Raw genomic sequence first — 22,743 nt, 5'->3', positions numbered from 1 at the left:
TTCCTAACTACAGACAAAAGACTCCAACCACAGCCTCTCGCAGGATGAGAAATGTCCCAAGGAAAAGTTCCAGTACTCCAGGGAGTGCACAGATGGCATTTCTGCCTGGCCCTGGCCCACCCAACATAATTTGCGGGATGGGGTGATATTAACAACCCAAGGCATGACTCAAAGCCCACAGGGACCTGACTGCTGCTGGCAGGAACGCAGCCCTGGCTGAGATCACTTGGGTAAGTGATAGGAACTGCTGCATTTGCAGCTGTCAGCAGCGCAAAATCCTCATGCTCTCTGCAGAAAGCTGAATTTCATCCCACGTGCTCGTTTGTGTGCTGCTGCGGGAGCTGTGTGCTGGCTGGGTCTGTACGAGCCCTTGGCCAAATGGCTGCTTGGTGACAGCCTGTCCTTTACTCCTCACCTTGCGCTTTTGGCAAGGAGCAGGTTATTGGAACAGCAAGCCAGCAGGACCGAGCAGCCTGGGTATTCCTCTGCCACCCTTCCCTCTGCAGGTGTCCCAGTCTGGCCCATAACTACAGGCACCTCCTGGCAGGGGCAACTTTTGCACCACCAGGAGCTCAATCAGAGCTGATTTCATCCCAAAAAACATGCCTGCAAAGGAGCACTGCAGCAGTAGCATTCTGTATGGCCTCTTAAGTATCTCATCACCAACATGCAAAGAAATCATTAGTTTGGGTACACAGCTTTTTGGTACACTTAGCCTCTTAAATATCTGTGGGATCCTCACCATCAGTTACCCAGCCCGGAGCGACTGCGGGGCCCTGATTCAGCAGGGCCCTCAAACATGTGCATGGCCCTTGCCGTGCTGTCATCTCAGCACAGACTGAGTTTGGAGTTATTACCCAGATGCTGCATACCAGAGGCTTAGAGACAAAATGTTATTTTCCTAAAGAAAATTAAAAACAAAAGCCTGCCCAACATTTTTATAATACAAGAGAAAACGTAGCTGCAAAACGACTGCGGTAAGATGCACGCCCTCGAGCGATTCCAATACGAGCTCCTTAGCCAACAACCTTTTTCATCACCAAATGACTGAATCATGCAATGAGCCTTCCAAGGTATTTAAAGGTGACCTGAACAGAAGAAATAAATTGGGCTTGTGCCCTTTCACTTTTTGGCTTCTTTATGATAGGTTGGAGGATATTTTTCCCCTCGCTTGAAGGTCTTTTTTTTTTTTTTTTTTTTTTTACATTAAGTATTCAAGCTCTGTCTAGTCTTAAAGAATACTTCTTCCTATTGTGTGCTGTATTTATTCATTCTGAAAGTGGCTAATAAAAATAAGTACACGTTATATGGCAAAGGCATCTATTTCCATTTCATTCTTACGCGCAAGAGACTTGACATCCCAGGACAGGCTGTTTTTATTTTCAGAATATGACCAAGACTCAGGAGCTTAGCACACTAATATATTAAAATGTATTTTAGGGACCAGCGTGGAACCCACTGCCTGTGAAAATTAGGCCCTACAGGACTTTGGGGATTTGGGGGAAACATGTCAAAAAGATTTCACAAGTGCATTTTTTTTTCTCCTTCATTTGTGGGAATATTAAGTCAAACATGCTCCCGTCCTCATTTTCAGAGCAGTCAGCTTGCACTTAACTAGAAGGGAGAGGTGCAAGAGGCTCCTGGTACAGATGGCCATGGTCTGAGCTGGAAGCCAGATGTAGGACGGGTATTTGCACTGGTGCCAAGGGATGATTTGGACTTAGTGAATGGGACCCTGAGGTCAAACAGCAAAAGTGGCCATAACTGTGCCCACCAACCTCATCCCACCATGGCTGAGCTTGTTACCCCCTGCTTTGTCCCCCTCTGGCCCGGTACCTTTGGCTGCTGGTAGTGCTCCATGGCCATGGTGATCACGTTGAGGCCGATGACGCCTGTGATGAACAGATCCAGATAATGGCTGGTGCACATCTGGTGGATCAGGAGGCGGAAGCGGGAGTAATCTGAATAGTAGGGCTTGCACTGTGCTTCTGCAGCGGGAGGAGGAGAGCGGAGAGGCACGTCAAGTCATTTCTCTGCGTCTTGCTCAAGTCAATGCGCCCTCACTTTCCAGACTCCAAAGATGATAAATTCTACACCGATTACAGCAACATGCTGTCTTTTTCTTTTCTTTTTCGCCCTCCCTTGCTGGCATGTTACCATTTTTAATACACAGCAGGGCTCCCGTCATCTTACATCCATTAAATGTCTTCAGCGGGACATGCGCTATACTCAGCCTTATGGCATCAGGGATGAGGTGAGCTGGGATTACTGTGGTGCTAAGGAATGCTTTCACCGTAGGGAAATTTCAACAAAATTTAAATTAAAACAACATTTTTTTTTAGCTACTGAGCTTAGAAAGTCCCCAAAGTATCCAAAAGCCCAATTAGCGGTAAGATTTTGGGGACAGATTTTAGTAACAATGGCTTAAAAATACAGGGCATTCAGTTAGCGGTGGTCTTTGAAAGAGAAGTAATTCAGTCCTATTATGCTCTTTGCAATAAACTGTGGAGAGAACAAAATTCAACACTTTGGCTGTCAGAGGGCTGAAAAATGGTCCATAAAAATACCAAGGAAAACTGATCCGTCAGCCTTAGTGATTAGAAAATAACGATCCTCCATTTATACAAGATTATCAAAGTACAGATTTCACTGTTCAACTCATTCCCAGGTTGGGCTGCTGCAGGGACGACATGCTCTTTAGACCTCGAATGTTCCTAGAGATAAACTCATTTACTCACCTAATCTCTAATGAGGAAATGCCAAGGCTGAGTATATAATTCAGTACAATTTTCAAGAAGGCATTATAATGCAGATTGAAGTGGAAAGGACTGTCTTGAATATGTCAGAGTGTAATATTACTCTTCTAATTAGATGATCAACTGGTTATGAAAATTATTGAGCTGTAAGAATTACACGGCTTGATATTTTGTGCTGCTGAGCAAATGTACAGTTTGATACATTACTCTGAGCAAAAAGTCAGGCCAAGGGAAGCCGTGAAGCCCAGATTTGGGTTGCCCTCAGGGAAAACTGATTTTAGAAGATTAAGTTTTGCCTGGAAGTAGAATTTACTTTGTCAATAGTCAATAACATTGCAATCAAAACCATAGATTTAATGGTTTCATGCGCTCCCTGCTTCATAACAGGATCCTGAAAATCAGAGTTTTGTTCTCTTCGGTAGAGACAGGCTTTTCCCCTACAGCCCAGGGACCAGAGAGACAAATCCTTTAGCAGTTTTATTCTGTAGGGGTTTGGAACGTCCAAAATTCTACCTCGGTGTCAACACATAAAAGGCAGTATTAATATTCACTTTCTGATCTGCACTGTGCTTTAGGTGATCTGTACCGGAGTGCTAAAGCACAATATCGATGAAAAGGTCTGTAAAATGAATTTTCATGCTGAATCTATTGAGTGCTTACAAAAAAGCAGACTGGTAGCTGCTGACTCACTCATAAGACTTTGTCAGATATCTCAGAATCTGCATAAATCTCCATAAAGTCAAGATATCTCGATCACATTATGCTAAATTATGAGTAGCAAATTAACTAAAATGTTTGAATACAATTAAGTTAGGAACAGGACCTATTTTTATGAACCAACTTATCATCGCAGAAAGAAACACCATAGTAATTGGATCACTTACTTCTTCTACATTTATGTATAATTCACATTCAAAGAGAAAAATGTCAATGTTTCTGCCTTTTCTTGCAGTGGATTTACTTATGAATAATTACACTGGAATTCAAATTTTTCTTAGCTTTGATTGACAGGTAATTCCAAATCCTACAGAATAGCACCGATGCTGTTAGAACAGAGAGAGGATTTAGAGAGAGTTTCTAAAATGTCTCCTGTGCAGGGATCCTGCACCTGGATTAGTTAGTGCGTGACCTTATAAGCAGGGTTGCTAATTGCTCATCTATCTGCAAAGGCTTCTCCCTTCTCCCAAACACCAAAGCTCCTTGTCACCTTTCCCAGCACATCCCCAAGGTTTCCAGAGCCAAACGTCTCTGGCTGCTGCTGTGGTGGATGCAGCCTTAGAAAATTACCATCGGCAAATGCTTTGTCCTTCACCAGTAAGTTTGTTAGGAGGGGATTTGTCAACCCTGTTTATAAATCATACCGCCACTCACTTCACTGTTCCCCGCATGCTGGCCATGCATATTAGTGCAGTACAGAAATTACCTCGAGATGATGCACACACAAAAGAGCATGCTGTCCGAGCACCGCGGACAAACAGCTACTGTGCCTAGGTAGGCAGGGAACTTTCTGGACAGATGAACTGCTTTTCTTGCTGCTGTATAAACATTATTTATTTAAGATGACCTGTGCATTTCTGCACATAAATTGGGTATTGTTCATCTGTAATTATCCAGGTGCGAAGCCCCTGCCCCCTATCACACAGTATCCTTTATAATTATTGCAATAAAGATCTAAACAATACCAACATCTTGGGAAATACAGACATCTGTTAAACTCCAGGTGGTGAACTTCACAACTAACACAACACCACATTACTGTACTGTTACAATACACTGTGTCAAGAACAACAAGAGCTCTGGGTTAGTCTCGGTTATTACTGGAAAGGTTAACTGGCTTCCCGGCACACATGGCATTAAAGAAAAGAGTAGGAGAGCAAACAAACAAAAGAAAGAAGAATTGGCAGAATGAGAATGTGAGAAGATGGGGAAATACAGCAAAAGCCCACTACGAAACATCAGGCTGGTAAACAGGATGTAAATCAAGCTGCTTCACTGTGGCTGGAGGCCAGGAGTGGGGGCGAGAAGTGTCTCGGATTTAGATGGAGTTACACTGGAGGAGAAAACCAGCTCAGGGAGCGGATCCCAAGCAATTTCCTCCTGGCCCAGGTAGGAAGGTGATTTTACAGAGAGATTTTTGGCCCAGAGAACCCTTCCTGTCCCTCTGTCCTGGGAAATGGTCTCTGTGGGGCAGATGCCTGTCACAGTGGCACTCACTGTTAGCTAATCATTTTGATGGGCTCTCAGCTTGACTTGTTTCCCAAGCAGACTTTCTCTGCTCCTCTTTGCATCATCCCATGGGATCATGACTGTGGGCGATGCCTGCCAAGGGCTGAGGAGCAAAAGGCAGCAGCCCACAGCAATGCCAGCCTGGATCCTGGGCTACCCGAGCATCTCACCATGCTGCTCCCTCGCTCCCCAGTAAAACCCAATGCCGATGCCCCCAGAGATAGCCCTTAGCTAAGGCAGTTCCTATTGCTGCTGCACAACAAACCTTCCCCATTCCTACCCCTGTTCTGCCCTCTCCAAGCTGAGCGCGTGGCTCCAAAACGGATGGTGCCACTGCTGGAGCGGGGCTGCCTCCCAATATAGCTCTGTCAAGAGAGAAATTGCCACTTTCCCCGAAGTGGCTTTGCAGCCGGAGCTGCGTGGGCATGGGAAATTGGAATTCACGAGAGTGGGACAATTCCATTACAGTCTCCTCTGGCTTTTTCCTCCTTCTATAATAAGGGAATTAACTCCTTTGCAGCTCTGAGTGTGTCTGGAGGATGGCAGCAAGGCCGTGAGCAATGAGCCCATGACGCAGCCGGATTTACAAACTGTATAAAGAACATTATTAGGTTAAAAAGTAGTTTGCACTGAAGGAACTTTTTTTTATTATTATTATTTAAACACAGCATTTTACTTGGCTTTTATTGTACTGAATGGATTTATAACAAAAAAAAAAAAAATGGAAAATGATAAATTATTTCCACTGTGAAGTTTCCAGTTGTGATAGAATGTAGACTTCGGGGGAAAAAAAAAAGAAAAAAAAAAAAACAGAAAAAAAAAACCTGTAATATCTCACTACGCACCAGGCAGCAGCGCACGCACACAATTCCCCGTCTTATCTTCACATAAAGAGAAAGGCAGCCCTTTGTAACTGCAGAGATGTGTGGAAGTGCTGGGATCACAACCTCAGGTTTCCCACTGAACCCCAGGAGGTTCATCTACGGCACCCAGGATCGATTCCCTAACGTCTCCAGCAGTCGGGTTCAGAAAGAAATCTTTCCGCGCGCTCACGCCAGCGCCTGAAGAGCAGCGTGGCGCATTCACCGAGAGGGGATCCAAAGAACAGGCAACAAAAGGCAACACAAAGCACAGACCTGACAATCGCACGCTTTTTAAAGGCAGACTCCAGAACTCTTTGAGTCTGCACAGGATAACAGAGGGGTTTGGAATGAATTCAATGCCTTAGAAATAAAATAAAATACCATAAAACATGTTTGACGTAACTGTACGACTAGAAGAGGAGTCACAACCAGACAGAAAGAACAAACAAAGAAGCCCCCAAGCCCAGGGCAACCCCCAGTGCTACCCTGAGGGCCAGTGGCCAGTTTTGCAGAAGAGAGAGACCAACAAGAAAAGCAAGAATGAAGGCAAAGAAATAAAAATACCAGAAATGGCAATGGAAAGGAGGTTCAGGGTTTATGAAAGCATGTTGTGATAACTTCCAAAGGGCTCAGAAATATAAGGGTGGGAACCTCTGTCCCCCTGAGTTATCCTCCCCAGCCAAAGCCAATTGCCCTCACCTGCAATTTCTATTTAATCAAAACTCCCTGCAGCGTGTGACAGATGGATGGAGCCCTGCTCCCAGCTCAGGCAGTGGGAGACTTTTCACAGGTGAGAGTTTTAACGGCACAATTTTTCCAGCACATTATTTTTGTCGAAAATTACAGCTATATTTGTTTCTATGTTGGCACCTCTTTAATTATTCAGGCTAATATTCTTAAGTTATGAATTAAACAAAACGCTTGCCAGATCAAAGCTTCTTCTAAAAATAAAAGGGGACAGGTCAACGCCAGCGAGCAGCGGGTCAGGGTGGTTAGCACAGACTCCGAGCGGGTTCCAGCACAGCTGCCCCATCCCTGCAGGGCTTGGAGTGGATACGAGGTGACATCTTTATTTCTTTTAACTTACAAGATGCTCATGGGTGGAGCAGCTCTCTATCAGGCTGAAGAATTTACCAGTTTGGCAGCACTACAGATAAACCCATGTCCCTGCTGAGGGCTGGTGCAGATCTGCACTATCCTGGATTTTACCCTGCTGAAAAATACTGTGCCTCCCTGCTGCACAGCCTTTGTGGAGCAAGGAGCGAGGGCTGGTGAAATAACAAAATGATCTCCCTAAGCCAGACTGCCCGCCTTCCAGAGACACTCCTGCAAGTTATTCAGAGACTCCTCAGTCTGTGGTTGGAAAGCTAGCGTAAACAATAAAGGACCCCTTTCATAGTCCAGACATTATTCTCTGAAACAAAACAAAACAAAAATTAAAAATTTAAAAAAAAAAAAAAAAGAGCTATGAAAAGTCTGACAGTGCTTTAACGAAAAACAGAAAAAAAAAATGACTGAAAAACATAACGTGATTAAGGGATAAATTAAGGATTTGCAAGTGTCAGTCCTGAGCCAGGTCTGCAGACCTGCAGGTCAGAATGAGACGCGTGTGCCATGAAGTAAGCAAACGAGCTTTGCACCACACACACAGTTTAGTGGGATGCCTCACAGCAGCGTGGCCAGCCGTTAGTTACACAGCACTGCCATTCAAGTGGGACGAGACGTGACGACTTCCCAGTACCTTGCACTGCACTGGCTGTGCTCTCCATTAATACATCATCCAGCATTAGATCTAAAAGAACGAAACGGCATTAATCATCCGGCAGGACACGCGGCAAGACTTCCCTTCCCCTTGAGAGGTTCCTATGGCTCTCGCGCTCTCCACTGCCTCTACCGCGAGCATCTCCTTGCAGATCCTCTCCTCGTGTCCCATGGAGGGTGGGCTCGGGCACACGGGCTCATCATGAACATTGAAGGGCTCTTGTGCTTTTCCCGCGTACACAGGTGGAAGCCCAAGAGATCCCTGAGAACGCCCTGGCTTGATGGTGGTGGAGAAGGAGACGCTCCTGGAGGACAGACTTTGTACCTGAGGTGGGGCACGCGTCCTGCTGGGCACCTTACAGCAACCACTCCTGCACTTGCCTACACCTCACCAACCAGGATCCCACACGCTCCTCTGCTTTTCAGACTGGGTAACTGCATTTGAAAAGTCTATGAAGAAAAACAACTGTTAGATGTCTACATCTGGCTACATGAAAAATAGACATCTGTAGGTAGACTTGGGGACGCTCAGGAAGCCCTGCTAGAAGGAGCCCCCATGCAGTTGCTGGCACAACCAAAGCCTCATGTCAGTATCTGCTGCAAGTTCCCACCATGCAGAACGAAGCTAAGCTGTGACATCTGCTGTCTTCGAGGGCAAAGCCGGACACGGTCAATTAAAAACAGCATTTTGCTGGACGTGAATTGGGAGAACTGTTCTGAAGCGATTTGGAGGGCTTTAGACTTTGCTCTTCAAAGGTTTTTATGGCGATTGAATACTCAGCAATATTTGATCCTCAGTAAAATAGCTGTTTATTGCCTCTTTAATTAGACATTTCATAGGACTGAATGAATAACTACATCTCCAAGGATGGTTTGTGATTCCTTCCCGCTGGGAAATTGCCCAGACTTACATCTTTTCATCTAGTTCCTCTAGCATTATAAATAAGGTCATTAATAATAACTAAACATCTATTTTTCTTCTACGTCTGCCTTTCAAAACTGCAACTTTAAATAGGGATCTTTCTATTCACCATTTAAAAGCATTTTTCTAAACCATCAGCCTGAAACCGTGCTTGGGAACTTGGACTGACCAAAAGTGCTTTCTAGGCATTTCGTTGGTGTGAAAACCAATTCCTTCTACCTGGATCCCACTTAACTGAGAACAGTCTAAAGTGTCCTCCAGCACTCTTGAGGGAAGCCTTCGTCTTTCCACTGAGCGTCGAGGAAGCCAGGCTCTCGGCATAAAGCAAAGTTTGATGTCCAGAGGCTGGTGTGAATAATCCTATCGGTTACAAAACCTGTGAAGCTAATGGGACTTAAAGACATGGGAAAGTGCTGCGTGAGTGCTGAACCGAGAAAGGCTGAGACATGCTTGTGTTTCATGGTTGCACAATTAAGCCTGTCACAGCTATTAAACACCCCTTAGGTTATTCAAAAAATAATAATAAAAATAAAATAAAACAGACTTAATATTACCAGCATTCAGAACAAGCACTTGATCAGACAGTCTCTTAAACAGTACTGAATTCTGTCAAAGATAGAGAAGAGATGTGAAAGGGGACACAGAGTGAGCAGCAGGCGGACGGACTGGGGAGGGAAAGAGTGAGGCCATGGACACGAGGGCAAAGGAGAAAGTTAGAAAGTTCAGTCACAAGAGAGCATGCGAGAAGAAAAGTACCTCTGACCTTGACCCTTTGGCTGACATATTCCTTCCTTTTTCAATCAAATTTAAAGAAAAAGAAAAAGAAAAAAAAAAAAAGACCAAAAGACAAAGATAGATAGACTTTTGACAGAGTGGAGGTCAAGCATCCTTTCACATTTAAAGCCTCCTCCAGGCAGGGCTGCAAGCTTGCACACTGAGCTTGGTGTTTGGATCCGTTTGCATCAATGCCATTTTGCCTAGTTAGTTACTCTCCTCAATTGCTGTTTTTTTCTAATCTGTATTTCTCAAGCAAATGCATTGATATGTTTCTCTAAGGGGTTTTTAAGCATTACTAGAATGAGATGGCTCCATTATTTTATTACACTCTTGAATAGCAGTGGTGCTACTCTACCAATAAGTAAACCTGTTTGATAAATGGGACAGGTAGCATCACTGTGGCATTACAAGGCTGTAATAAACCAAATAGTGAATCCAGTTATCAGCAACAGTGCTCATGATTCATAAGATTTACGGTGCCATCCAGCACTGCTGATCTTTGCAGTTGTCACTATTTGTGTAACATTGAGCTCTGCTATCCAAGAAGCTCCAGGTCTGATTATTATTATTTTTTTTAATTTAAATAACCTCCAATGGAAAGGTCATTGCAAATCACGCAGCTATTAAAAAGGCTTCCATGGCTCCTAGCTCAGCCTAAAACAGCACTATTTCCTTCATGCAAATTTCATAGCTGGACATGCTTTTAGGAGAAGAATGATCACCAGACGCGAGGCAGGGAGGGGAGGGAGGAGGGGATTGTGTGGAAGGTCAAGCAGGACTCAGAAAGATGTGGAAAGACTACCGACCAGCCATCTGTTTCTCCTTACTCCTTCTCTTTTTCTCCAGCCGGCGAAGCCTCTTCTCCTCCCGCCTCTTGGCTTCTTCTTCCTCCTGGTGCTGCCGACACTTGTGGAAATTCTCCACCACGACCCCCACGAACATGTTGAGGACGAAGAAGGCCACGATCAGCAAGAAGGAGATGAAGTAGAGGAGCATCCACGGGTTGTAGTTCATGACTGGCTGCACAGGGGAGGAAGGCAAATATCAACTGAACCTCAAAAAGCTGGGAGCAAATGATTACAGCTGCTACATCCACAGCCTTGAAAGTGGGTGCCCCTTAGGTCAGCGTGCTCTGCTCCTCATGAAAACTAGAGCCTTCTGAGATGTTTTGACAGAATACTGCCCAAACACAAAGCACATGGAGGACAGAACCATGTCTGTTCTGCCAGCAGCAGGACAGTCACCTTCTTTGCAGCTATCGTCTCCCTCACTGAAAACTTATTCCTACACAAAACAGTTTTCTCCCCAAATGCCCGAATTGCTTTAAAAGGCCAGCCTTCATTCTTCAACGAGTGTAGTTGTCCTGCAGTGGCCTAGCTACACTGATTGTGTGGCAAAATCTGCAGCAAAAAGGCTGGCTCTGAATCCAGACTTTTCTCAGGGCTCCTCGGCACACCCCAGGATGTGGCTGCCTCCTGGCAGCCCCCAAACCCCCAAGCCACAGCATTCTGAAAAAAAAAAAAAAAAGATCTGAAGCTTGTGACCTCTAGCAACCACGTACCTGCTGGTCAACTCCCACAGCGTCCAGGCCATCGTACATGATATCCACCCACCCGTCCTTGGAGGCCAGAACAAAGAGAGACATCAGGGCCTAGAAACACACAGAAAAAAAGTTACACGCAGTTGCAGTAAAGCTTTTTTTTACCTGTAACATTTTACTCTTCTTTGCCCTTTCCTGTCTGGGGATTGTCATTACCTGGCTGATAATGGGACACTTTGATGACCAAGGTTTCTCCTAGCAGCAAAACCCAATCAATGTCAGCACCCGGTTCAGCAATGAGCGCTAATTCAGAAACCACAAAGCCGAACACAAAAGCACCTTCACTTCCACCCTCCAGGTTTCTACTGCTCCCTACTAATTAGTCCCTGCCACACAGCTAAAATAAGGCAGTGTCACAGAAATGGTTGAAAGTGTCCGGCTTTATTAGACAAGCCCTTCTGCAAGATATATTTGGTTTGTTATGTAGCAGTGAAGCAATTAAGTACTCCACGAAGCCACATGTGCTTGTTCTGTTCTGAAAAGAAGTGTATGCCTGCTTGGAAACACCACCTTTGGGATTTACAGAGACAGAATGCTGTGTATGTGAACTGAATATTTACTGTGGCTGGTAGTGCCCTGTAAGAAAATCCCATGGGATAATAATGCACAGGTTTTAAGTCAAGGAGGTAAAGGAGCAAAGAAGCAGATTACCGTTCTATTAATACCTGGCCGAGATTATCGAAATTATACTTGTGCCGGACCCATTTGTAGCTTGCTTCTGCACAATCCGATTTATTTGTGATGTTTCTGGTGTCCTCCCCCTGGCAGACAAAAAACTTGCCTTTGAAAAGCTGCAAAACACATAAAGAAGAGAGGAAAGGTAATGGCTCGGACCACGGGATTCCTCTGCAGAGGATGGGCATTTCTCATGGGGAATTCTGCACAGCCCATGCAGACCAGATTAGTTAAAGGAAATGGCCTTGTTCATGTGGGTTATTGAGTATGAGCACAGCCTGTATAATACGTACCTAATGAGCAAATGCATGACTTCACACCATTTAGGACACCCACCTGGTGTGTTAGGTTGTGTGGTTCAGTGGTCTGAGACCAGCCAAAAGCCCGTAGCTGCTGGGTCACCAGCTCCAGCACAGCCCGAGCTAATCACTGGGACCACTCCACAGCTGCTCGCGACACACGGGATGCCTCCGGCGGCTCAGCCCAGCCAGTGATGCTGGCTGCAAGAGTCACCGGGAAATGAGGCGTAACGGGGGCCCTGCCAGCCACGCAGGTGGCACTAAAGAGGCGCAGTGCTGAGCTCTGCTCCGCTTTATACAGGTCGGAAGGGGACATGCTGGAGGGAAGCCGACTTGCTGCAGCTGATGTTGGGCTCTTGCTGTGTGCAGGGCTGGCAGCGCTCTGTCTTGGATTTGAATGCTGTTCTCCAGCCACCACTGGGCTCTGCAGCCCTGCAGGGGACTGAAAATATTCCTCACGCAGTGCCGAAAGAGTCGAGCCCAGCTGGGGCTGGGTACCTGATCCTGACCTTGCTTCCTTTGGTGTAAACCAGGAGAGATGCAGCTCCTGGGGAGTTAACTCCTGATTTACACCCGCACAAGGAACACAAACCTCTGTGTACTTAATTCTAGAGCTGGTGCTTCCCACAGCCAGAACAGAAAGTGGCAGGGGAGCAGGACTGCTCCAGACAGGGTGATTGATGTTAGCAGAATTGATGGGCTCGGAGCCTGCAAGGCATCCAACAAACCTGATTTTATTTGCTGACAGAAGCTATTGACATTACTATCACTGATTTTGGGGAAAGTGGCAACCTGCTCTCCAGGCTTCTTAGAACACTGCTTGGATATACAGAGAAAAGATGCTGACGCTTTTTGATCTGTTGTTCATTTCAAATATCAGTAGAAATACTAGCGAACAAGACAAGCCCACACATTACTCCATGGGTTTCCTTCAGAAATCAGCAGCAGCAGAAGGATGTTCTCGAGGCATGCAAAGTTAATCACTACTCAATGCAATCATAAAACTCTGGATGTTAGAAGAGAAGCATTCCCTGATCTTTCCATGGAGAAACACTATCTGTTTGTAAGGCAGGCGAGGGAGATATAGCCTGCACAGATCAAAAAGTTTTAATTAAGCAGGAAGGTAAACAACTGTTTTAATATATTGTCTATAAATACAATTTCTCCTGGAGCTGGACTGTAATGCCTGTCAGATGGGAGCAGTAACACAGCTACTAACTGGGTTTGGAAACAGAAAGCCCAATTTGTAAAAGTGCTGCTCGCTGGCTGTGCTTCAGTTGGAGCTACGGATTCCAGCACTTCTGAAAGTGAAAGACCTAGCGTTTTTGCAGTGTGCTTGTTTATCAATCTGTTTCTCGTGTCCGATGATGCCTAGCCACATGTGGACAAGCGGCACAACAAAAAGAGTCTTGCTAAGAGGAAACACCATTAGAAGCTTGGAAGTCTAGATTTTTGTAGCATAAGAAATAAATTAACTGTAGTTTGATCTTCTGCTTATATTTACATGGGAAAACCAAATGTAATTTTGAGAGATCGTCTTTTTATAGAAATAGTTACATCCTTCATCTTACACCTAATTAGACATAAATATTAATGGAGAATTTTGCTTACTGAATACAGGCTCAGTCTTGCTTGTGTCTACCACTTAAGCACATCGATAGTCACGACAATTTAACAGAAGACTGCAAGTTACTAGGGGAAGCAATCGCAATAAGCAGGGAGGAAATTCAGAGAGCATACTGCAAGTTTTGTTGTTTGGCATAAATTTTCCTGTGTCTGAATTTTATATTGTTTTATGCGATACGCTTAGGTTTATGTATCTGTTTAGTATAATGGATGGATGTTGTTGTGCTGTAACACTCAGCCAATCTAGCTGCTGTGATGGTTATGGATGGCACGATTATCTCCTCTGTTTATTTTCAATGCTGTATTTATTATTTAAACTGTACATTAGTATAAAATATTATATAAGACACCTTTCCAAAAACAAAGCAATACAGAACTGCTTTCCAAAGCTGGTCATGACAGATCAGATAAACTTCAGAGAGAAATAAGTGTTATGTCAGAATATTTATACGAAACAATCTCTTCTTCTCAGTTAATGAGAAACCAACTGCATTGGAAACTCTGCCACTTTTTCCCCTGGGTTCCTGCACTCCTGGGACTGAGGATATTGCTAGCAGTGCCAGCAGGAAACAGACTCAGAAATTTCTATTTCTGCAAGCTTTCAGTTATAGAAACTGTCAGAGCCTGAATGAATCTCCATTCAAGGTCTCTCTGGAGTTTACAAACTTAAGATTGCATCCTTGAGAGTTTCTATTTCCCTATTGCTTTAAACCTAGAAGAAAGGTGGAGGGGAGATGTCCCCACGTTATCTCACAGACTGAACAGGAATGGGATTTAACAGTTTCCCGAGCAGAGTTTTTCTGGCAGTACATGTGGTGCCTCGAGCCTGACCTTTCTGTGGTGTGGCCAGGGGAAGAAAGTGGCGAAATAGCTTGATTTATGTCCTGCTGGAGGCAGAGCAAAAGTCCTTGTGGTGGGGAAAGGATGAAGAAAGCCCATTCTGTGCCTCCAAGGGGGTCATCACATCAGCTTTTGTACCACTGCATGCAATAGGGAAGCTTCAAGAAAGTTCAACGCATCAAGTGACACACAGCCAAGACTGGAAAGTCAGGAATAATCGTGTTTTGAGAGCACTGGAAAGGCCACGCTGTCCTGCTGAGGTGTGGACTGAGAGCTGCAAAAGCCCTCGGGTCTGAGTCACTCGGGGCTGTTAGCTGCAGCAGAGTGAGGCATTCAAAACCAACACACGTTTCTAGAGCCGGCTGCAAGACCTTGACAAAGCCAGGAAGAGGCAAAGCCAACCTCACTAACTGGCTGTAACCGCTGCTACTTCAGCTACAGCTAGTGACGCACGTAGCTGGTCACTGCTGTTAGGCTGGAATCAGAGAGCTTTTAATGGGTGACCAGTAATGGGAAATCTGCCTCCTCCTCGCTGGAAGGAAGAATTCCCTAGGAAGACGGATCAGCCCCATGGGTTTGGCTTCAGGAAGGGCACGTGCTGCTACTGATACCAAGCTGTGGGGCCACTTGTGGCCTGCTACACTTTCTGTCTTGGTGCCGAGGCATACATGTACAAGGGACTCACCTGAACTCCCAGGATCCCAAAGATAATGAAAAAGGCGCAGCAGATGACCACGATGTTCCCAATAGGCTTTAGGGATGACATGAGAGTCTCCACCACCAGCTTTAGTCCTTGGGCTCGACTAATGACTCTGTGAGGGCAAGTAAGCACAAAACCTATGTTAGTCCTGATCTGCCCGGTTCTGCCTCCCCCCCAGAACAGAAGACCTGTGGAAAAGACAGCATTAGAGATTTCTTAAGAATGGCAAATAACTCAAAAAAACATGATGAGAGAACCTGTGAGATTGTTGAGTGTCTGAGGGAAAGGGATCTCTGCCTATGCATACAGCCTTGCATGAAAGAAGAGAGGGAAAGCAGCCACGTGAGAAGAGACAGACCAGGAAGGTCAGTTGAGGAAAGGAAGATGTAGAGGCTAGCCCCACGTTGTTTAAACTCAGAATGATGATTTTAATCTAACCCGCTGTCTATCCTTGATCCACCTCCTGATCAACTTCTTCTAGTTGCCACTCATTACAACGTATTTAAGGCTTGGCATTTTCCTGTTCCTATTAATTGGCCCAAAGAGCTCTCTAGTTTCCAGACTTGATCACAGCTTCCCTGGGATGCTGCCTCTTGTTTCAGTTCATCCACAAGCACACCCCTTTATGTCTGTAGCACGTCCAGGACTGCAGAGTCCTCCCAGAGTGCACTCCTGTGTGGTTTTAGGCAAGGCTCTTGATTTCCCTGTTTCAGCCTGGAGAAACGAAGCAGGTGTCTGTATGTGCACCCACAGTGCTGCTACGTAGAGACCTGAGCTGCCCCTTGGTTCCACCAGTCTCAGCTTTATACCTGCTGTACAACCCCAGCTACAGAACCAGTTCTGTCATCCAGCTGGAACTTCACCAGTGGGACCGCAGGAATCTCACCTTATTTCTGTAGTTCCTCTCTGACTGGTACTGCACAGAATTTCCTAACAGAGGATTAGCTTATATGGAAAGGTTGGGGGAGAATAATGAGCACATCACCAGAGAAGCTTGTTAGAATATACGTATAAAAGAGGAGAAACTGTACTATACTCTCAAAGACAATATTATGATGAAAGGGCAAAGCTTGTGAGCGTTAGAGAAGCCATCTCCCCATGCTGGGCAGGATGAACACAGTATTCAGGATCACAGACATGAAAGGTGGAGAGCTGGGGGACTGACAAAGCCATCTGAAGAGGTTGCACACCTCCCCCCTCTTGATGCCAACTGGAGTTAAGCATTTCACTAGCTCTGTAAATCAGCTTGTACTGATGCCACAGAAGCTGTGCTCTCCTAGAGCAGAAATAGCTGTCTGCTGCGTCAGCCTGATGGGGGGAAGCGCCTGTGTGCTCCTGGGTACAGGCTGGTGGCTCCTCTGAACGCTTGGCACTCAAAAGTGCCACAAACTTCCCCACCTTCTTGTTTCTGCCTGGTTCTCTCTTTTGCCATCAAGTCTTCTCACCGCCTCTGCCGTTTGGCCCCAAACCCAGCTGCCCCGCCTGAAGCACAGCTTGGAGTTCTGTTGTCTGGAGAAAATCCAATTTCTCCTCCTCTCTCCCCCTTTCTGGTCTCTGGTGCTCCCAGCAGAGGTCCCCATGGACACGTCCACATGCCCGACATGCATGGCCTGAGCGTGTGCTTGCCTGACCTGGGTTGGGACCACAGCCAAGCCTGCACGAGCCCTCTCCTGCCCCAGAGCCCACAGCTCGAGCAAACTGCGGCGCTCAGCACACAGGCACCGGTTCTTTCAAAGCCTCTTGGCTTTAAACAGTATCCTGAAGACCTAAAAATTATTTCCCTTTTTTCTGGTTAAATATTTACTCAAAATGTCAAGGGTAAATCATCAATTATCCTCTTAAAAAAGAAACAGATGGTGATATTTTTATCCACTCCCTTACCAGTGAAACACAAAAGGCAGATGCTTCTATTACTCATGCTGGGTGTCTCTTCCAGGTAGCTGGTGTGGCTCCTTATTTCAGACACCTCAGCTTTCCTGATGCTCAGACCTGGGGTATTTTAGGAATTGAGCTGCAGGAGAAGGGCTTATAAAAGGCTCAGAGAGAGAAGCAGCTCAAGGCTGAGGTGCTCCAGGGGATGTTGTGGACCCCATGCAGCCGTGGCAGTGTGGAGACCAGTTGGTGTGGGCTGCCAACGCTGCCTACAAGAACTGCTCCAGGCTGGGGCAATTATGCTGCTGCTGTCATGTCATACCTGCACTGAGGCTGAGAGCTGTGCCTGATTCAATGGGGTGGCTCTTCCAGCCCAGAAGGCAATGTCTGCAGGGCAAGGACTCCTCCCAGTCCATGTCAGCATACAGGGCCAGGCAGTTTGAGCTTGAATCCCAAACTTTGGGATCCTCAGATGGTCCTTCACATATTACCCTTGCACTATCCTTGGTGATATATTACAACTGCCAAACTACAGATGGGAAACTGAGGCACGGGAGGATCATGGTTATGGTCCCAGAGCTCTGCGGGCACTTCATGTCCAATGATTTCAATAGAAATTAGGCACATTGGGATCTTGGCTTAGGTATTTTGCCCGCAGTTATGCAAGATGGAACGGAAGTCAGGCCTTGTAAATTGAAGGCCTGTGGTCTAGCTACTGGAGCATCCTTAAATTTGGGGGAACAAGGAAGAAATTTAGCCTCCAGAGTCTGAAGCTGATAATTTTCTCCAATGGTTATTAACGAAACCTATCCTAGAAATAATAAAGTGATTTCCACTGTGGTATACTATTTGGTATCCAACAGAGATAGAAAATAGGAGGTTTCTCATCTGACTTAGCAAAGTTGCGTGTATTGAGAAAAAAGGGCTGAAGAACTGCAGCATTTGGCTGCTTTCGGAGATTTGATCAACCAGGGAATTCCTCAAATGAGAATGCATGAGGGTAAAAGCTGCCACCAGTCTAGCTCCATGCCAATGCTGTTTCCAGCCCTACGGAGAGAGAAGACTTTGAAAAGATTTTTGAAAAATGATAGTTCTTACTAATGAAAACCTTCAGACCTTGGAGCTGCCTCAAACTAAGGGCCTGATCCAATGTCGAGGCAAGTCCGTGCAAAGTCTCCTGCTGTCTCTCTTGAGAGTCTGATAACTCTCTCAGAAGTGCCAATGAAATCCTCAGCATTTCCAGATTATTAGTGTCAGCTCCAATATGTCAACAGACAGCATCCCTGTGCCTCATCAATATTGCCTGAGATCCTGCAGATATCAGGCTTGCAGACTCGTACTGTCTGATCCGCCACTCCTGCAATTTGTTGCTGAAGGATCCAGCTGATTTGGAGCCCTCTGGACGTGCCAGAGCCGGGGACTCGCTGATGTTGCATTCAGGGCAATTCCCATCTGCATTAAGCGTATGACAAATAGGGAAATTGAAGTTAGACCGTTTTTTTTTTTGTTCGTTGTGAAGAAATGCTAATCCCTCGAGCTCCTCCTGGTTCTGCTGGTCTCAGCGTTCACAATGCTGTCAAACCCCTTGTGTGAGACACTCCAAAACCACTGCCAGCCTCACCCCAGCTGGATCACATTTCCTAACGTTAAGCCTGCTGGTCTGATTAGAGCACTCAGATGAAGAAGGAGCACTTAGATGAAGTAGCAGATCAACATTAATGAAGGCCTTCCTCCACAGATTAAAAAAAAAAAAAAGCAAAGGTGATAATATGACAGGGAGAAGTGAGTCTATGAAATGACTGTTTCATACCGCAATGGTATGAAGAGTGAATAATTTATCCATCTGTTTTGAAAGGCAAAGCCCAGGCGCTGCAGAGAGTAAAACAGCACTGAAGTCCAACCAAATTAATTCTGAATACATTTTCAATCTTGATTTCTCTTGTATCTTAAGCTACAACACTTGATCCCAACAAGAGCAGGTTGAACGCATTAGGAAGGAATGTTATTGTATAAGCAATCCCTCTACTGGCTGAAACATCAGAGGGTCATGGAAACATCTTTAAATGTCACTCCTTTGTGAATATATTTTTGGAATTTTGGTCATAAAGCTGGGCTTGAATGCTCATGGATTCAATTTGGAGGCTGATAATCAATCATGCAATCAAAAGCCAGTGATTGGCACGCAGGCCAGAGCTTTTTTATGCCTGTGCAAATGGCACAAGCATGTGTGGCTCCGTGTGCTGCATAAAGCAGCGGGGTTGTTTGCACGGGAAAAAAAACAAGCGACAGAACAAGGGAGGTCTTTCTGCAAGAAGGACCCCTTCCAGTTATGAACCAGAAAAGCCAACGTAGAGGCAATGAGGGCTGTCCCTGCCCTCAAGATCGGGTGAGAGCTGTGGCTGCTCGCTGACAGTGCCCTCCCTGCATCACCATCCCCAGGTGCCTGCAGGATGGGAGGGCAGCGGGCGGCCAGCTCCATCCCCCAGTGGTGGGCACGAGATGCTGCTTGGAAAGGAAAACCAGTGACTTGACCTTGATATGGGGACTAGGGCCACGGCATGCACAATCCTGCTGCCGTCCTGCACCGATCCAGCCTGGGATCATGGCAGGGACATGGAGACCCGCGGCAGAGTGGGACAGCCCGGATGCACATCACTGAGGCAGATGGGTTTCCACAGGCAGAGATTTACGACTTAGTGAAAAGTCCCTGGTTTGATGGCTGCTTTTTCATTTCCTACAAATCTAATTACAGGGGAATAGAACTGATTGTGAACATATTTAGGGAATGGGCTTGTTGCTGTCTTTTTGCATTTCCTTTGTAGTATAAAGCAGTGTGTTGGCTGAAAACATTCAGACACTCTTGAGAAAACATATTGAATGCCAACAGGAATGGAATAGCAATGGAAGGACCTAATCCTGCACATGCTCCAGATGGCAGGTCTTCCTCCGCCCTGCAGCTACTCCACGGTTTATTCCCCATAACTGCAGACTACTCATGCACATAGGTGACTGCAGGGAAAGACCAGCAAATGAAGCCTCGAGTCCTGGCAAGGCAGACCTACAGATCCACAAAGTAGCACACAGGCGTTAGGGTCAGACAGCGACCCTAGCAGGGCTCAGCACAACACAAACATCTCCCTCTAGATCTGATTTAACCACACCACCTCCAGAGAGGAACTTGCATTCTGCAGTTCAGAGACAGGAAAATGATCCTTGTTTTACTCTGAGATAGCCTGATTATTTTGCAAGTTTTCTTAATGTCAGTCAAAAATCAGTCTAAACAGAAGAGCAGAACAGATCCAACAAACCAGAAATCTGGCAGAAACTCCCCCCAGAAACAACAGATGACATGGAGATGCTGGGGGACACCTGAAGAGAAGAAATTCTGAACTGGAGTCACATAGGAAGACAGCCTAGTCAGAGAGACGAACCACACCAACAGGAGATCTGTCCAGATAAAAATGATTAAAGCAGCTCATGTCCTAAAACTCTCCAAGCACAACATACACATTGCCCAGTTTAACAGAAACTCTTTCAAAGCTGTTAAGAATATTTGAAAGATACATAATGTATGGTCATGGCTATTGTTATTTAGACTTATTATTCACACAAGGGTAGTAAAACAACATCTTCTGTCAGAAGCAGAGTCCTTTTTTTGTTGTTGTTGTTGTCCTGAAAGAGAAAATCCTGACTCAAAGAGAACCTTTTATGAAGGAAGCAGCAGTACGATATGACAGGCACACAAAGATGCTTTGAGCAGGAAGGTTTATTAGCTGCTGCATAACAAGAGCAGCAACAATGGCATTAAAGAGGGACTGCATTTAGCATGGGGAGAAACCTTCTTGCCTTGGGGTATGGGACCAAATGGTGCTGCTCCTGGGGCAGGTTCTTGCCCAAGGGGTGCCTGCCCCAAGGCATGGGATAGTGCCTGCTGCCAGCGCTGGGGGAGCGAGTCAGAAGGCCAACTGCTTGCAGCTTGTCGGGGCAATATATAAAACAAATATCTCCTTAAAATTAATGGGGAACGGAGGGGAAAAGGCTTCTTTGCATTCTATGTTAAGCAACAGTTTAGTCTCTGCTTCCTTAAAAACGATCTGCCACCTGCTACTAATTTCCTTCTTTGTTACGAAAGCCATTGACTGCCTGAAGGAAAGGGGGAGAAGAAGCTGTTAAGCTGCACTTTACACAGAGCAAATGAGAACACAAATAGCAGGGGATGTGTGTTTTAATGAGCAAGAGAGGCATTGATCAGTTTACTACTGCACTTGGGGCTGGTCCCAAAACCCAGCGAGTGCCCGAGTGCCCGGAGCCCCTTGCGGCTCAGCGGGACCCGCGGGCCGCTCATTGTCTGGGGAGCAGCAGGAGGCTGGGCACAACACGCCGTGCCCTTGTCTCGCCTGCCCCTTCCCTTGCACGAGTGCTGCTGTTTTGCAGCAGTGGCTCAGCAACCCCTTGGGCACGCACACCCTACGCGCTTTTCAGTCTTCCCCATCCTCTGCTTACCTTAAGGGCCGCAACGTCCTCAGCAGTCTCAGAACCCTCAGCATCCCCAGGATCTTTGTGCCGCTGTCGGACACCATCGAGACCAGGATGTCGATGACCGAGATGAGAACCAGCACCCCATCCAGCACGTTCCAGCTGCTTTTCAAGTAGGCTTTCTCCCCAAAACACAAGCCTAGTGCCACCACCTGCCCGGACAACAAGTTGCAACAAATTAGGACTATTGCATCCAATATGTTTTCTCCAGTTAGCAGCCTGCTGAGAGTGCATTATTTACAGATACAAGTCTGTGAGTCCATTTGCTTCCCAGTATCGAAGCCTAATGAGACAAATCAGCAAAGTGTTATATTGCAAGGACTGTAAAATAACTGCAGATACATCCCAGATTGTCCCTGACAGCTGATGTATTTTAAATGCAACTAAGCCTAGCTGCACAGAAGTGTTTCTAACATGTTTAGATCTGGCATAAAAAGTTTGATTGTGTTTTATTTCTATAGACTCCTGGAGTAAAGGTTCAGAGTGGCTGACCCACAGCAATCAGTTACAAGCTTTGCAAATACAGAAACTAGAGAAACTTTCCATAGAAAGAGCAATTGTTCTGTGAGATCATTATGAATTACACAAGAGAGATTTACAGCAGTGGGTTTCTGAGCCTCCTGCCTCAAACCCGGCAAAGAATTTCAATGTGCTTAAGTATCTTCCTCCTCAGGAAAGCACATAGCTGCTTAGGTTGTTGAGGACCATGGGCTGTTGAAGACAATGGGACTTCCATGCATGGCTGAAGTTAAGCATGTGCTCAAGAGCTTTGCTGAATAGGGAAGGATTGCTGAATTGAAGCATCCCATTGCTCATATAATGGTGTAAATCAAGAGCAACTTCAGTGAAATTGTTCTGATGTAAAACGTGCTCAGAATAAGGCGTGTGGTGGGTATTTGAATATGATTCAGAAGGGGAAAATATTCACCTCGCTCGTCACTGGTAGACCTAGAAGTTTTGCAAGCCCAATGTAATAAAATATCACTGATATAACACAGACACACATCCTCCAGCTTCATTTACCTTAACTGTCATCTCAGTCAGGAAGATAACCGTGAAGATGTAGTTAGAGAGCGTTAGGAAAATCCGTTCCTATAAAAAAAAAAAAAAAGAAAGAAAAACAAGGGACAACATTTTACGTCTCACTTTCCGCAGCTCTACGCCTCCCTGCGCACATTTGTGCGGCTGCCGACTGCTCTGCAGCTTCTGTGCTGAACCAGGCCTCGGACTGTTTGCTCGCGGAGCGGGGAAATCCAAATATTTAGACAACCTCGCTGCGGGCGGCCAGGC

General features: G+C 45.8%; 1 protein-coding gene across 1 annotated transcript in view; it reads right to left on the bottom strand.

Annotated features, from left to right (window-relative positions):
* Positions 1 to 22,743, bottom strand: part of CACNA1G (calcium voltage-gated channel subunit alpha1 G) — a gene marked incomplete at its 5' end in the record, with an annotated part of 128,339 nt that overhangs the window by 21,069 nt on the left and 84,527 nt on the right. Inside the window, 8 exons of the mRNA XM_082775190.1 lie at positions 1,837 to 1,988; positions 7,587 to 7,637; positions 10,133 to 10,325; positions 10,867 to 10,956; positions 11,571 to 11,696; positions 15,031 to 15,157; positions 21,421 to 21,605; positions 22,477 to 22,545. Of these exons, the coding sequence (XP_082631316.1) occupies positions 1,837 to 1,988; positions 7,587 to 7,637; positions 10,133 to 10,325; positions 10,867 to 10,956; positions 11,571 to 11,696; positions 15,031 to 15,157; positions 21,421 to 21,605; positions 22,477 to 22,545 (993 nt within the window). The remainder of the gene's footprint in view (positions 1 to 1,836; positions 1,989 to 7,586; positions 7,638 to 10,132; positions 10,326 to 10,866; positions 10,957 to 11,570; positions 11,697 to 15,030; positions 15,158 to 21,420; positions 21,606 to 22,476; positions 22,546 to 22,743) is intronic.

The sequence above is a fragment of the Aythya marila genome, assembly GCF_965140915.1.
Source record: "Aythya marila genome assembly, chromosome: 18".
In the NCBI taxonomy this organism is placed as follows: Eukaryota; Metazoa; Chordata; class Aves; order Anseriformes; family Anatidae; genus Aythya; species Aythya marila.
This window is presented reverse-complemented; position numbering and strand designations above follow the sequence as displayed.